The 17,165-nt window shown below is 38.3% G+C and overlaps 1 protein-coding gene across 4 annotated transcripts in view; it reads left to right on the top strand.

Moving 5' to 3' along the window:
* PTDSS1 (phosphatidylserine synthase 1) overlaps positions 1-17,165 on the top strand; it is a 28,438-nt gene that overhangs the window by 8,749 nt on the left and 2,524 nt on the right. For 3 of the 4 annotated variants that reach the window (XM_051785271.1, XM_051785272.1, XM_051785273.1), the window contains exons 4-12: positions 565-689; positions 3,648-3,806; positions 6,680-6,831; positions 8,802-8,943; positions 9,892-10,004; positions 11,397-11,462; positions 14,049-14,148; positions 15,302-15,370; positions 15,882-15,951. In XM_051785271.1, coding sequence (XP_051641231.1) covers positions 565-689; positions 3,648-3,806; positions 6,680-6,831; positions 8,802-8,943; positions 9,892-10,004; positions 11,397-11,462; positions 14,049-14,148; positions 15,302-15,370; positions 15,882-15,951 — 996 coding nt within the window. Of the gene's footprint in view, positions 1-564; positions 690-3,647; positions 3,807-6,679; positions 6,832-8,801; positions 8,944-9,891; positions 10,005-11,396; positions 11,463-14,048; positions 14,149-15,301; positions 15,371-15,756; positions 15,827-15,881; positions 15,952-17,165 lie in introns of those variants that run through there. The other variant, XM_051785274.1, reaches the window with a different exon arrangement.

Raw genomic sequence — 17,165 nt, forward strand, 5'->3', positions numbered from 1 at the left:
GAGAAAATAAATAATCATATTTATCTTTAAAAGCTTCAAGCAGTGAATTTTTGAGCTCACAAAAGTAACTCAAACATGCATTAGTTTATATTTATAATTACTTTTTATTGCCAGCACAGCTCAGAATTGCCAGATGGCATGATTAAATTGATCTTTGTGTTGAAATCTGCATATAGGCATTAGACATGCATTAGTTGAGACCAAGAATACTTAAAGCAAAGAGGCAGAGCTAATCCAATCGTGGATCCTAATGTATCTCTTACTAAAGAGCTTCCTGATTACAGACTTGTACTACGTTTCTAAACTGATTAGCCTGATTTTGTTTTGATTAGGTTCATGCAGTGGAGCATATATTGTATCACTTCTCCCAGGAGGTGATATGAAGGGCTGAGTGCTCGGAGATCTGACTTGTCTCTTCAGCTTTTTTGCATGTAGCTGCTTTATAGAAACTCATCTGTGCAAACTGGGCACATGTAGAGCAAGTTTGAAAGCAGCTTTTTGGACTCTCTATGTTCCAAGGAGGTTTGTGAGTGAACATGATTTTAAAGCTGAGTCTTTTTGCAGGTCTCAGTGTGCTCTATTTTCTGTTCCTGGTGTTCGTGCTCTTCCTTAACTTTGAGCAGGTAAAAGCAGTGATGTACTGGCTGGATCCTAATCTTCGATATGCCACAAGGGAAGCAGATATTATGGTATGTATCCATGGCACTTATTGTACATTTTGGCTACTTCAGGCATATTTTACCTGAGTGGAAAGGGATAAATTTGAATTTGCTGGCATCAGCAATGCAAGTTTGTGCCTATACTTGACAGAGTCAACGAGCCCTTTGTGTCACCTACTGTTTATTTACATTGAAATTAACTGATGTGAAAAAAAACTTTTGTTTTCTAATGCAGCTGTTCAGATGAGTGTGCAATTTGAAATGGGATATGTGTTTACAGTGAGGTGACTTTGGATTCCTTTAAGTAATAGATATGAGCCTGGATACTGAAAACAGACTTAGCAAGGTTGTACCTAAATGAAACCTCCATGGTGTGTGTGTCCCAGACCATTGCTGCTGCAATGCTACACTCAGAGAACTTGGGTATTGCCTTGTTGCTCTGAGATTAGTACGTGACTGGCACGCTACAGAGTATGTGGAAATGCAGGTACAACAACTGCAGGATTCTGCTGCCTTCCAGTCACTCAGCTGAGCACTGATGCTGTTACCCTTGGGAAATTACTCCCATAGACCTTAGTATGTTCTTCTGCCTGTTGAGCAGCTTGCGAAAAGTTTTCCTTACAGAGAACATTCCCCCTCGGGTGGGGACACTAGCACAGGGAGCTGAGGTTGTAAAAGGAGGCCTGGGAGAAGTATGTGAGTTACGTTGGGAGGCAGGCAGAAGACAGTGTGAGCAGTTGGGCACCAAGAAGAAGAGGGTTACTGCACTCTTACCTTCCTCACTATTCCATCAAATTACTGCTCACCACCTGACCAGCATGCTCCCTTGCCCTTGGGTTTGTGCATCTGGCCACCATGATCACCTCTTGTATAGTCTTATAGTCTCATGCCTCGTGAGTAAGGAAATACTCTGGTTGTCTTTCGCACAGAGCAATTTACTGCATGTGCCGACCGCTGCACAGCACCTCATCAGCAGTGGCTGCAAACTGTAACACATAATCAGGAGTGGAAATATTTACGATGCAGTAAGCTTACGTTAATGAATTGATAGTGATAGGCAGGCTCCTTACCTGGAAAACGGGATGCTTCAGGCATTGCCGATCAGCAGTACCAGATTGTGCAACTCCAGCACGTGAAGTAGGGCCGTGACTTTCGGTTCTGCAGGAGACCTGTGGTGATGACATGGGCAGCTTGCTCCTAGGGTGGTGGGAGGACACATGGCTAAATGGAGCCTGAGCATGGGTGTTAGTGATGTTGCTGAGCAACAAGATGGAGCTGAGACGAGGAGTCTGTTGGTAAGTCAGGTTCACCTGGCTCTCCTGTCATTTAAGTTAGAAATAGATTCAAGTCACGGGAGGACTAGTATTACTACTGGCACAGAACCACAGTACAGCAGATTCCCCAACTGTAGCAATCAGCAGAAACTTACTCTGTGCTACTTTGCAATCCTGATATTGTCACTTAAAGTTGGAGCAAATTAAAGTGCAACTATAATGAAGGTTGCAGCTTGGTTGCTTGCACAGAACCGGCAAAATTACTTTGGTATACAAGAAAGTTCAACACATTTTGCTGTGTGGCTGGCAGAGCTGCAGCCAAAAAGATGAGATAGAGAGGAAAAAAGCCCCAGTACAAATAAAAGCAAAAAAGCAAAAGCCTTGGAAAAAAAACTTACTTTTGGAGTAACCTCATTGTGCTCACTCATCATAGATATCATGGTGTAGCTAGGAACCTGCACCTTCTGTGGTGCCCTCCAGGTTTCTCCTGCTGGCAAATGAGCCCATTTCAGTTCTTTTGGGTACATGCACTAAAGCTGCAGGATTGCCATCCTTAGAACAGGTGGTGCACCTTTCTCTGAAGGACCAGCAGCATAGGCATGCACAAGAAGCAATACTGTGCTTTCATTTCAGGGAGCACCAGCATTAAGGGTTTTATAGTGAGATTTAACTGCCTGCTGATAGAAGGATTTGTGTAACAGTGTGCATTCTTTGTGGTCGCCTGGATTCAAATCTTTCTCTACATCTCCGTTTTAGCTTGATCAGGATTCGTTTGTGTGGGATTAGCAATAGTTCTGGCCTGAAAGAGAATTCTTGGTTTAACGGTGTTGAGTGGTGCCGTGTTGTCACCTGCAGGTGGCAATGTATATTTTAGGAGGATTGGAGACCAGGGGTTTTTAAATGTGTGTTTCCTGTTACGAATAGTTAGTTTATGCCCAGTGACACAACAGAATGCCACAGCTGCAGTCTCCTGATGGCATACAGATTTTATTTCTTGTTGGGCAGTGTTTTCTTGCGCTTGCTGTACAACATGTTGAGAGAACCCATTTCCTTTGTTATTGGAGACTAGAATATTAATTAATATTCTTAAGGAATCTGTCACTCATCTGTGACAACACAGTTGCAAGCTCCCTTTGATTTTTTTTTTAAATTTTTTCAATTCAGGCCTGCGACTGAACTTCCTCAATATGAATGGGTTCTGGAAAATTGCTTTCATGAGGAAAATAATACACAAAAGATACTCAAGTAAACACTGATACAAGTAATATTACATCACAAACTGGTGAGGATTAGCCACTGATGAGCCACATCTCAATACCAAACAGCATCAAAATGGGGAGAGTTATTTCAAATCAAGACTCCAAAGAAGGGTTTTATTGTTTTGTTGTTGCTGGTTTTATTGTTATTGATTTTACTGTTCTTGCTGTTTCTCTATCACATAAGAAATATATGCTTCTTCAGGCACCAGGATCTATTGTATCTCCCTTTAAATTAGAGCTGTACTATGATGGTACTGAGTCTTAATACTGGAAGTTTTCTGGCAGAGTGTAGAAGGACAAGAAAACAAATAATGCTTATTTTAATACCCTTATAATTTCAGACTTGTTGCACTAAATAGAAAGATGTTTCTTCATTCTAGTTTTTCTGAAGTTGTCTGTTGATTGAGTATTTTTGTTGGGTTTGGGTTTTTTGTTGGTTTTTTTTTTCATAACAGGAGTATGCAGTGAACTGTCATGTTATCACCTGGGAAAGAATCCTTAGCCACTTTGATATATTTGCTTTTGGACATTTCTGGGGCTGGGCTATGAAGGCTTTGCTGATCCGCAGCTATGGGCTCTGCTGGACTATCAGCATCACCTGGGAGCTCACTGAGGTAGGCCACCCTTGTATCTTAATTGTAAGCAAATGTATGAGATGTGTTCTTGTGGGAAGTGTGGATGTTACTAGAAGGATGACTCTCTAGTCCTCAGCATAGATTTACATTTTAAGCCTTATAAACCAGGTGCTGAGTAATTGATGCAATTGAATTAGTAGACAACAGCAAGCTGGGTTTTAGGTAAGTGGCTTATTATTGCTTGAATGGGAGGGAGATCTAGGCCAGCTTGTTGGTGCCATTCATAATTTATTTTCCTGCTGTTAGGGAGATCATGCTACTTTTGCTACTTCAGATATTTCCTGATTCAGAGCAACTGTTCTCCTTTTTCACCTTGCAATATCTATGGTCTACTGTCATGATCCCCTTACTCCACATACAACAGGATTACACATTGTGTATAGTCATGCATAATGTACAAGTGAAATGCAATTGGGGATTAACACTTGAATTTAGTCTGTAAAATCAGTTTTCTGTAAAGCTTGCCCTCTTGAGAATGCTTGCCTCATCTGACAAAGCTTTTATAATTCAGAAACATAGATAAGGATTTATTTGTATAAAATTAAACTTCTGGGTTTCAAAATACTGGTGCCATGAGTTCCTCTTCAAAACATATTTTTGTTCTGTGGCATTGAAGGGTATGCCATTTTCTAAGTTATTTTGAAATCACTTAAGATTGGGATTTCACAAGTACCCATCTGCAAAAAAATAATTTTTCTAGTTATTATATTCATATTTTCGCTCTGGAAAAGAATGTATTTGGATTTCTTTCACTTGTACTGTTATTGTGCATTTGATCATCACACAACCATCATCTTCAATTTGACACCACGTGGAGTGTCTTCCCCTTGTTGAAAGGCAGATTATTGGAACAGACAATGTGTTGGATAAGGTTCAACATATGGATATATTATCACCGCTTAAATGGATTTTTGATGAATTAGACAATTCAGGAGAGTAATTTGAAACCTACAGAAGTTGTCAGGGCAATTACGTAGGGATTTAGCTGTGCATCTCCTATTAGCATTTATGGGTTACAGCTGACTCCCCATTCTGAAATGGGAAACTTGGCTCATGCTCCATACTGTAGGATTAAAGTTGGGATGCAGGCAGACCTTGGTCTCTCATTCTGAGAAAGCAGCTAGCACCTTAGAGGTGATCTGGCTAACACCCGTGCTCTGGGCTTTGCTGCCTTACATTCTCTAATTTCTGGTGTCTTTGGTTGGGTTATCGTAGACTGAGATTTGTAGCCTATTGTCCCTTTTAGGTTAAATTAGTTAAAAACATGAAAGGGAAACTTCAGTGGGAAATGAACAACATTATATTGGTTGGGTCCTGAAGAGAAATTCAGGTTTTCTTTTTTACAGGTTGAAATTCATATAGCCTTGTCAAGGTAAAACAAGTGATTTTGATATGCTTTTGCAAGAGTTTTCTAAGGAACTGTCATTGCCAATAATAGTCACTGTAATGTGCTATAAATGGATCAGTATTCGTTTTTGCTCTATACAGAAAACATTCTTCTTGTTCCTTTTCCCGTATCTGACTTTTTCAATATTTTATTTATACATCTGTTAGTAAAAGATACTTTATTATAAAATCATATCAGTAATCTTCCACGGAAAGAGTCTGTGTGCACTGACTGACAAAAGTTGTACTGTTTCTGTGGAGGTAAGAATATACTTTAATTTGCTATGTGTTTTGTAAGTATCTCCTTGAGTGTTCCAAAGAGACTGCTTAACACATGGCTGTCTTGATTTCCAGTCTATAGCTAAAATTTTCTAATCTGTTTTTTGGGTTGCAGCAATTTTTTTTCATAAAATAGAGTGTACAATTATTTTCTCTTAAAGGAAAGCCACTGAATCCATTTCTAGCTCTTGGTAAATTATATTTATATCTTATTTTAACTCTGGCCAGTTGTTCCCCTCACTCCAGCAGTAATGTAAAGTCACCAAATGTATCTCTAAGTACATTTAATTGCCTTACTAATGCCTCATAGTGATTTTCAGTTGAGTATTCTGAAAGGAACAGATCGCTTCAGAGGTAAATGATTTGCGCACTTTCCAGAGGAAATCTTGAAGGCATGGGATATATTTTGATATATCCAGGTGGTGTCAGCTCTTCAATCTAATAATGTTTTTTTCTGGCCTGTTTTCCAGTATCTTCATCATAAAAGTGCCTTCATTGTTATAGTACTTAGCAGAGACCAAGCAGGAAGGCAGAGTGGAATGTCCTCTTAAATTCTTGACACAATCTGGATCAAGTCTAGCAGCAAAACTTGTAGAGTCTGAAATGTTGGTGAACTCCTTATCTTTTAGAGTCACTAAATTTAGATGAAAATAATAAATGAAAGATAGGGTTTTGAAAAAGAACAAGTATTTAGTCCTGAACACCAACATGCTTAAGTACTGACTGTTGTTACAAGTGCATCCATTCCGCTTACCGCTGTTGCTGGTTTAGAAAACATACTTCTTGAAACTATTTAGCAAAAGTAAAACAAAGATTCTTTTCAACTTACTTTTAAAGCACAAACCACCTTATTTCCTCCAAGAAATGCAGTAGTTCTGCTTGTTTCATGCATTTCTATGAAGGTTCTGTGTATCACCTTTGAGAGGCCAAGAGCTGCATGATCTCCTTATATACAGCATAGCCCCAACAGGAAACCATGAGAAGGAAACCTCTGATGTCTTGTGTGGTTCTGTCCAAGGCCTTCTGAAGTTAAAGGAAAGATGTCTGTCAGATTTCAGTGGTTGTGGCTTATGTCATTGAAGTATTCTGTGTACTGAAAAGCTGATTTTTCAATGTGTACTTAAAAAGTGAATTTATATGAATTCTGTGCTGTTCCTCACCCAGAATCTCTTTGCTGTATTCTGTAGCTCTTCTTCATGCACCTTCTGCCTAATTTTGCTGAATGCTGGTGGGATCAAGTCATTTTGGACATCCTGCTTTGTAACGGGGGTGGCATCTGGTTGGGCATGGTAGTTTGTCGTTTCTTGGAGATGAGGACCTATCACTGGGCAAGCTTCAAGTAGGTCTAAATTAAAGCTTGATAAACATTATGTTCGATGTTATAATGTTAAATTTGTGTCCTTGGGAAATAGACCACCTTCTTTGCTTAAGTAAAATACATGTAGTATAGAAATAGCACGCAATCTGCCTGTGCTAACAAGGCTGTAATTTTATTTTAAATGTTAAATATCAATCTCATCATAATGCTACTGTACAGCATATATTTGTAAATATGACTGTATATATAATTTTCCTTTGCAGTCCTAACTTACAAGCATTGATGCCAATGGAAAATATAATGTAGTAAAGCTATTTGTGTTTTCAGTTAATTTTGTACTTTGAGGAAGGCAGGGAGCAAAACAAATTGTACTTGTTTTCTCATTATACATTTTTTAAACTAGATTTGGGCTCAGCTTGAGAATGCATTAGTGTGGCAATCTGTCAGCACTAGTTGTAATTGTAGAAGAGGCATCAGACTGATTGTACCTATTCTGTGAATTGCCTTACCCCATTGCTGACCCTCTGAAATAAATGGAGTAATTGCAAAATAAAGAGGTATTTGTTGTGTAAAAGGGCAGCAGATTGTGACCTAGTAAGTGTCAGTTCCTAGCTGTCCACATGGTTTCTTCCATAGTTTTTAACATCTCTCCAGCCTTCTTCCCAGCCAGTTGGTAGCAAGCATGGTTATCTGCACATTAGCAATGGTATAGATGAAACAGGTCGAGTACAATGAATTGCCTCGAGGGATGGAAAACGAGCTCAAATCTTGACTTCCAAATTTGTACGCCATGTGAATTTCTGTACCGATTTCTTTTCTTGCTCACAAATTTGTTAATTGCTCTAAGCACCATCCAGTCTTTAGCCTCAATTCAGTTTTCCTTCATTTCCATTAGAGTTGATGATCCTTCTGTTTTTAGAGTTCACTGAAAGTTTAGACAACAGAATATCTATGGCACAACTAGTCTTCACTGTCTTTGTGGAATGATTTTTCCTCACATTCTTTTAAATGCATGGGTAGATTTTTTGATCTTTAATATGAAAGTGCTGCATAAAATTAGAAGCTTTTGCTTGGGCCCTTTTAATTTATTTTTCTCTTTTTTTCATTGAATAAATATAGATCTTAAAATTTAGAAGATACTCTCTCACCCAAGGTCTCTCTAGCCTAAAAGAACACAAATATCAGAAATATGAAATCTGAGTCTCTTTTTTTGTTCAGAAAGGCCAGAGAAATAACAGGGTGAAAACTGACTTCTAACCCTACTAGTCTTCCTTCATAAAAAGAAGCTCTGGGTTTTTCTTAGATTCCCTGTCCTTTGGATGCTGTTGCTCATCTGAATCAATGTTATCAAAAGCAAGAACCAACTAGTAATACATATGTCAGATGAACCTCCATTAAAATTCCCTTTCAAATTGGAATTTAATAGATTTCTAGCTTTTAACAGTGCTATCGCACCTCTCCAGGAGGTCCACATGTATCTTATATCAGAACAGCAGGGGCTATATGTACTGGAAGTGTAGTAAAATCTGTATCAGAATTTTTAAATGTGTGGAGCCAGCCCTTTATACAATGGATGAATAACGAATCTGACAGATTCTTGAAGGATTGATGTCAGTGAGCTCTAGCACAAGGAGTCTTTGGGAGTCTGCCAGTAGTGGCAGCATAGACTAGGAAGAAATATCCTCTAGATTTTCCAAGGGGGTTGCAGAATTGCAATCCTTGTATCTTTCCTTTGTGGAGAGGATGATAAATGTTTTGTAGTTAGTTAGTGACTGAGGATAGAGAAGGGTGGGCTTTTATAGCAGAATAGCACCCTGACTGAAATGCTTAGTAGGTAGTTCCTTAATTCACCCTTGTACATAGTCGTGTCTGTGAAGGTCTCTGCTGTCCATCAAAAAAGTGTGATTGTTCCAAAACATCAGTAACATGACTGTTGCTTTTTTTTCCCTTGCATATTCCTTGTATTTACTCCAGCCATTCTTTTTTTCTAGGGACATTCACACAACCACAGGGAAAATCAAAAGAGCTGTACTGCAGTTCACCCCAGCCAGCTGGACCTATGTCCGCTGGTTTGACCCAAAGTCATCATTTCAGAGAGTGGCTGGAATCTATCTTTTCATGATCATTTGGCAGGTAAGAAATAAATTCTGTGACCTCAAAGCTGCCATCAACTCAGTTACTTGTTGGCTATGTTAGACTAGAAAATATTCTAATGCAATGTAGATTGCATTAGAAATACACAATTAAATGAACTGATAATACACAATTGGTCAGGATATTGCTCAGAGAAGTTTCATGATAGTTCATGAATGTAATTGCAGAACCTATGGAAGAACCCAAATGTTACAGATTGCTGTACAGGCCATCAGATTGCTCTTTCCAATTGATACAGATTTAAAAACTGCTAGACAGTGGGGGCTTGAGATGGTGGATTTTTAATTTATTTTGGTTTTGTTGTGTTGATTGGGGGATTTTTTGGTTGTTTGTTTTGTTTGGGGTGGTGGTTTTGTGTGTTTTTTTTTTTTTTTTTTTTTACTTTCCCATTGACTACTGAATGGATCAGTGATGCTCAGGATACTGGCCTTGACTCTGTAACATGTCCCAACTGCTTTGGTACTTCATCATGAAAATAAAACTAAAACTTTTTTTAAATTTTTTTTTTACTTTGCTAATTTAGTTTTTAAAAGGAGATTTAAAAAATTTTTTTTAATGTGTGATCTCTTCTCCTTCTCTCCCAAAATTGCCTTTGTCGTTCATACCCGATTTAGGATATGAAAGTTTTCAAGACCTCTGCAGTGTGAATGAGTGTCTGGTCCCTTAATTTGTTTCTGGAAAGATAGCAAATACTTTCATAGAGGTGTCTAGGGCAGAGTTCTTTGTTTTACTTGTATATTCCTTGCTTGTCCTAGAGCAGGAGTCTTAGACTCTTGAAATGTTCAATCTAACCAGCAGGGTTATAGTAGAGCATAAATAGTTTTTCTTCCATGTTTTAGTTTCTACATTAATCTTTGCACATTTTCTGTACTAATTCATTAGGTGTCATGTAAGTTGGACACTATTAACCACCTTTTTTTTCCCTAGCTGACTGAATTGAACACATTCTTTTTGAAACATATCTTTGTGTTCCAAGCAAGCCACCCTTTAAGCTGGGGGAGAATTCTCTTCATAGGAATCATTACAGCACCCACTGTAAGGTAATTTTTTTGATTAAGTGGTTTTTTTCTTCATTTTAAAGTAGTTTAACTTCTAGGCATCCAAGAACTGCATAGAGTTTGTGAATAAGTATGGCACATTTCAAGAAATTTATGCTTTTGCCGCCATGAAAAGCAAAACAATCATATTTTTCAAAAAAATGTATTTTCTGACAAGTAAACTGAGGTAAAATGTGTATAAACAATTGCGTTGCCATAGGGATACAGAACTAATCTGTTCCATCTTCTATTTCATGACATCTCCCTGTTTTGTGAGATAGCTGCATATGTTGTCCTTGAGAACTGCTTGTGAAAGTATCCAAGTTAATGAGTCAGGTACTCACAAAAGTGTAGATGAGGATAAATAGAGTTATTTGTTTTTCTAACAGCTCCTTACTGTGTCTGTCTACAGGAAATATTAGCGTGTTATAAGAAAAGAGCGCAGTAGCATATTGTGAGAACAAAACAGTATATATGCAGCATTAACAGATGTATAGAAACATTGATCTGCTTTTAGTCATGCATGTGATTTCATGTTATTAGCAGAGTACCTTCATTTTCTCTTCTTTTCCCATGCCATAGTTGGCAGTAGACAGAATGCACACAAATCTGAAGTTACAGGCAGAGAATCACATTAAACATCCTGTGAGCTGTCACATAGGTGCACTCTTAAGGGGTTTTTTATGGCACTTGCACACCTGTGGAAGTCTTTATTCTTTAGCAATCCTTGTATTGTTGAATAATAACACTTGTCTTCCCGATCTGTCAGTGGAAATCAGAGACTGGGAAAAGGAACTTTGGTTCCACTTCTTTGTAATTCCTCTCTATAAAGTCTTAAAATTCCAGATCATAAAGAACAGGGCAGAATGGTCCCCTGACTGTTTTCAAAATAGTGAGAAATTCTAGTGGTTTTGAGAGGAAAATATGCCGATGGTTAGACCACTCAAACAGGATATAGAATAGCCATATTCAGTTTCTTTCAAGACTTAAACCCACATTTTTCAAGAAAACACAATTGTTAATAAAGACAAACTGTGGATAAAGTGGAGGTCTCTAATTCTTTCAAAGCTGTTGCACTTTGCCCATAAGAACTGGAGATTCATTGGAGAAGCAGGAGACAAATTTGTTGCTTTGTTAGCCTACTAGTTTGGGGACTTTCCCAGTCCTCAGTCTCAGGGTTATTTTCTGTGTTGTTTCAAGCTATTTGATCTGTGTGATAATCTGTCCCACTGGAATTGAAGCCATCTGGTAGACATCCAAAATGATTGCATGTGAATTTAACCATCAGCACTTCATTTTCAGTGTAGATACATCTGTAACATAAAGTTGTTTTCTAAGTGTAATGACTCTGTGACTTTCAACTTTACTGAAGAATTTTCTTGCTTCCCTCCTCAGGCAATACTATGCGTACCTCACAGATACACAGTGCAAGAGGGTGGGAACTCAGTGCTGGGTGTTTGGGTAAGTGTTCTTGCTGCATTCTTGGAGCACTTGGATAAGAGCTAAGTATGGGTCCAGCACAGGAACAGGCTTTCCATGAAGCCAGTCCTTGTCTTGTGTTGGTTTTGATTTTGCAAGTTCAGAGGAAAGGAAAATTATGAATTTGGAGGTAGAGCATGGAAAGTGATGGAATGAGTAAGGAGAAGAACAGAAGGAAGACTGGATAAAGCTAGGGGCTCCTTCAGAGTAGCATTGGCCTTGCTACCCATATTCTCAGTCAGGTGAGAAGGATAAAACTTTTGCCTCTACAGCTGGTTGTAAGAGTAATGCTTCCCAGGCTGTCAAAGTGGGCATTGCTGCAGTTAGCAGAATCACAGCAGAAGACAGTGAAAGAAACCACAGTTACCAACTATTTCTATGGAATGGTGCTATGAGCAATGGTTACCTTGGCTACAATCTCTTTGTCTCTTGGAGCAGATTTTTAAGTGAAGAGTTTGCATGATTGCTTCTGGTGAGAACTTCCTTCGCTAGATGGCTTGACTAAACCGTTCTGAAAACCTGAAGCATATTTTTTTACAACATATAGAATATTTGTATATGTGGTGACCAAGACACACTTCTAAAGGCACAAATGGAATTCTTAACAGCCTAACCATGGAAATAATTAAATTTAGTGCCTTTCATTAGCACAAAACTGTTTCTTTTCAACTTGAGATATACTAAAGCATCACTCTTGATAAGCAATGTAAGGTATGAAGAAGGCCAATGCAACAGCCCCACTGGAATTGCACCATTTTCATTAAGATGGAGCCTTCCAAAAAGGAATATCTGTTAGGATGTTGCAAGACCATTTCGATTGAATAAAAACTTACTGTCTTTAGTTCTAATGAGTAGTCTTATCACCCTTTGGTAGGACACTAACACCTTTCACTGTTAGCATGCTTCTATCTTTTGTTTTACCACTTCATAAACTGTAATAGCTGTCCTATTGTACAGTGTACTTAACTCAAGTATTCTTGACAGGAATAACCGAAAGAATGTATAAATGCCAGACAAACAGCTGTGTTGTTTTTTGAGTTGTTATTGAAAGTAGTCTATTGTTTTGTTTATACCTTTGAGTATATTGCAACTCCATGTTTGTTTCCTTTGTTCCACACTATTTTTCTGATGATGGTCTTTCTGTTCCTACTGCTGTAGTATGGTTTAATGATTTTTTTACTCTGCAGCTGAATCAGTAAGAATAATATAAAACCAGGAAAGAAAAATAGTTGATAACCCAGCAGAGTAACACTGCTCTCAATTTTTTACTAAAATGCACCTCATTAATTTTTAGTATTAATCAGTTGGGTGTTACTTCCACAGTTGTAAGTTTTGGCCCCACTCATCATGCTGCAAGTCACATTAGATAGTACAGAGAAAGCTGTCATTTATTATGTGCACCAGGATCATGTCTGCAATACCAGTGGTTTAGTCAAGCACATGTCTTTCCTCCTTCTTTGATCAGAGGAAACTGGGTCTTCTTGGACAGGTAGTAGTGCCATTTTTGGGAACTCCCTGGTTTTGGAGAGTGCTGATAGGAAATATGTCCTGCAGTATCAAACTTGGCAGACTGGAACACTTCACATGATGTTAAGTGTGTCTGCACAGGAGGAGTTTTCATGCATTGCTCGTGTGTACAACCTTGAAGTCTCTATTGAACAAGTTAAGTATTAAACTTCTATGAATTTAATAGTGGTTTTCATAATTTCCTTCAGATTAAGACAAGTAATTTTTCTACACTTTTACTGCACCAGTCATGTTTCTACTCTTGTATTGGTTAAACATATCTAATTTTGTATTTAGGACCTATACAAACTAAATGTATTTCCATGGCAGGCGATGGAAGCTTTGGATTCATAACCCCATGTTCCATGCCAAGTGGTGGACAAGCCTCCATAGCTTTGAACCTGAAAAGGAGTGGTGGCAGGGAGAGAGATGGAGACACTTTTTTGATTCTTTCATTGTCAGAGAGGAAAGTAAAAACTAAATTTTTTTCCTCTCGCATTTCTCCCCAAATCCTCTGATGCTGTAGTGTGGACCTGAGTTTACAGATGAACCACAGCAAATGCGTGAATTCTCAAAGAATTTGAAATGCTGTTTCTTATGAATTTTCTCATTAAAATCCATGTGAGGCAAGCAAAGTATACAGTTTAGAATTGTAGTAAATTTACATCCAGTAGAGAAATACACAAAGCATATTCTAGTTCATCCAACAAGGGAGTCTGTTGGTTGTTCAGCATAGAAAAGAAATTTATATCTGATGAGAGCTGAAGCATAGTGGTAGGTACAAACAAAAATTCTCTCCTATTGGCACACACTCCTGCTTGTTCCCTGGAGCCCCAGGGAACAGTAAACTACCACTTTGTGTGTGCTGTTTATGCTGAAAAAAGTATAGAAAGAAAAAGAAATTTCTCAAAGAATTTCAGTTAATGGTGGTGTCAGGGAGGTGTGTGCTCACTAGAGGGTAGTGCTTGTTTAGGGCTGACAGTCTGGGATCTGGGTTGTGATCACGTGAGTTAAATCCTTAGTGTTTGTAACCACTCTCCCCCCTTTTTCATTTATCCACAGGGCTATTGCTTTCCTTGAAGCTATTGTGTGTATAAAGTTTGGACAAGATCTTTTTTCCAAAACACAAATCCTGTATGTTGTGTTTTGGCTTCTCTGTGTGGTAAGTGAGATTTCTCATGTGAAACCTAAAGCATGAGAAAAGCATTGAAAGCATCTAAATAGCTTTCTCTGGAACATTGGCAGCAGGGGATCATTGTGGGGAAATACTGGTAAAGAGCTTTGTACACGTCCTAGGAAAAGCAAATGCTAGATTGCTTAGAGCTCACTTTGAAGGGACTAGAATAAGTTATTTTCTTATATCTATAAATAGCAAAGTATAGCGACTTTACTGGTGCCTGACAATGAAACAAACACTAGTTTTAGGGTGCTTTATCCTAACGAGAGAAGGTGTCAGTTCAACTGAGCCTAACTTTGGTGGTGCTTGCTGTAGTGCCTGCTGGAAGTGAACAGGAGTTAATAGATAGTGCTAATAAGTAATGTGTGTTGTGTCACACTGAAGTCTTACAACTACATAAACAACTGTGCTCTATTAGGCAAATCATTCACACTCAGCCTGTAACTTTCTGTACTTCAGTGTGATTACTGCAAATGCAGCATGAAATGCCCATTTTATAACAGTAAATGGATGTTTGCCTTGCCAGACTTGTAACTCTGATGCCAAACGCATTTTTCATGGTCAGTGAAGAATAAGGCATTTATAATGGGCTGACAGATAAATACTTCTCCCTTCTAGTTGGGAACACAGTTTGAACAGGTGATGGGGAGTCAGAACTTATTGTTCTCTTATTTAGCGTGTTAATTTTATTCCTGAAGCTTCAGAAGAGAAAAGTATTGCATTGTTTCCTGGATCAGAGCACCACAAAAACAAACATGCAGCCTAGCCTGAAGTATGGGGCAGGGAGAAGGAGAACTCATTTTTCTCCTAGACTGGTTGTTCTTGATAACATAAGTACAAGTGCCTACTGACTCCCTTTGTCAGGTTGTGGACAGAAACTGTGCTGGCACTGTGGGTGATCTGTATGTATTTTCATGCTCCCGTTGAGAATTGGTCTGCATACCCCATGGTGGTAGAATCCATGAGTACCTTGAAGTTAAAGCACGAGTCTCTACTCATCTGACAAAAGATACAGGAAGAAACAGAACATGAAATCTAAATGTGAAATCTCCAGGGACTCTGAGACCTTGAACCAGCAAGAAATTTTGAAAAAGTTTTACAGATTATTTTTTTCTTTTTCTTCTCCTCCCTTGTTTAGGCCTTTACAACTTTCCTTTGTCTGTATGGTATGGTTTGGTACGCAGAGTACTACGGCCACCGAGAAAAGGTACTTAAATTAAAGAAACCTGGTTTTGTTTTATAACAGTTAAAACTACAAAGCTCCTAGATATTAGAATTCTTTACCAGAGCTAGTATAAATGGGGATGAGGGGGGATGGTCCAGAGTCTAACTGAAGTCAATAGAAAGAGCTCTGAATTCAGCAGGCCTTGGACAGATCCCAAATTACACTGTGGTTTCTAAAGAATGCTGTCCTCTTAGTTGCTCAAAATGAGGCTGTAATTTTAGCAAAGCATTCAAGGATGAATGGTTAGCTAATGTTCCCATTGTACAGGTGGAATGCTAGGGGAATATTAAGAATACTTGGTTACACAACATATCACGTGGCAAGTGGTGAGTTCTTATTGTATCATTTATGTTGTACCTTCTAACTAGGAAGGGAAAACTCTTAAGTACTGTATGAATGCTTTATGAGGACTTCTGCCACAGTTTAAGTTTACAAGTCCAATACTGATCACGAGAATCACCAGCACCCCAATGACGTGTCCTTGATTTTGCAGACTTTGTCAGAAAGTGAAGACAGTCCATACAGTCCAGATGCTTCCTGGCTTCATTCTAAATTCACCACAGGTATTGGCACTTCTGTAGCTATATTTTTGAAATGGTAACATTAAGGCTCAACACTAGAAAATGAGGCTTGAGAAACTTAGCTAGCAAACAGCTGGACTTATTTAATATCCCTGCAGGAGCTATGTGGATAAATCATCTGCAAAGCTATTTTGCTTTACTGCCTTTTTTATTCTAACTCGTGGAAAAGTATTTATTTTTTAATGAATCAACTGAATTTTTCTGCTGTTACTCCAGGTCATTCTTGTATGTTTTGGGCATTATGCATTTCATAACTGTTTTGGACAGGTTTTCTCTCTGAACATTTTGTGTTTGATTTGAAACATATTAATGTGAATTGTGCTTTTATTTCTGCTTGTTAAGAAACAGTCAAGAATGTGCCCAGGAGCTTGTGTTCTTACTGACACTTGCCTAGTCAGTGCAGTGCTGATGGTCATAATAAACAGCTTTCTCTGTATTAAGCAAAGGCAGCCTTCTTTTGACTTCTTTTCCCTATGCTAGAGGTCAGTTATCTGCCTCCTCCATTGGGTCTTTAGCGTGGTCATGCTTATTCACACCTCGAAGTTATCTCTGTCAGAGTTTATGCTCCAAATGTTTGTATCGTTAAAAATATTTCTTATTTATCACATGCTTGCAAAGCACCTACAGCAGAGCTTCTTTATATTTCATATGTGATTTTTCTGGATGTTTATTCTCAGTTAAGTAGATTTGTGGACTTTTATATTTTCGAGAAAAATTACTTGCACTCAAAATGTTTTTCCCATGTATGTATGCTGGAGAAATCTGGCCAAGCAAGTCTTTTTCTCTGACCTCTGAATTACACACTTCAGCCTCTTTCACATTTTGTCCTTCATTTCTTCTTTTGGTCTCCTCTGTTTTCTCAGTGTCAAACATGGCCTGTCATATGAAAACCTGAAATGTACTCTTGCAAGGATCTGTGACCTCGTTTACATAGTTCTTAATTTCTAATAGTAGTACCTGCCACTAAGAAAAATGTGAAAGTTTAATTATTGATGTGATTTTAAATGGAAAATATTTCACCACTATATTTTGCTATAGCAAACTTCTGATTTTATTTTCTTTGGTGGAGGAAGAATTTTACAGGAGTCTTGAGAATTGCTTTTTAAAAAAAAAATATAGGCCACTAGATGGAGTACAAGTATCAACCAGTTTAGCCTGAAATAATCCATACTGTTGTAAACACTGTAGCTCTCAAA

The sequence above is a fragment of the Manacus candei genome, unplaced genomic scaffold (assembly GCF_025592945.1).
Source record: "Manacus candei isolate 608988 ecotype Guabito, Panama unplaced genomic scaffold, ASM2559294v1 h1tg000019l, whole genome shotgun sequence".
Taxonomy (NCBI): Eukaryota; Metazoa; Chordata; class Aves; order Passeriformes; family Pipridae; genus Manacus; species Manacus candei.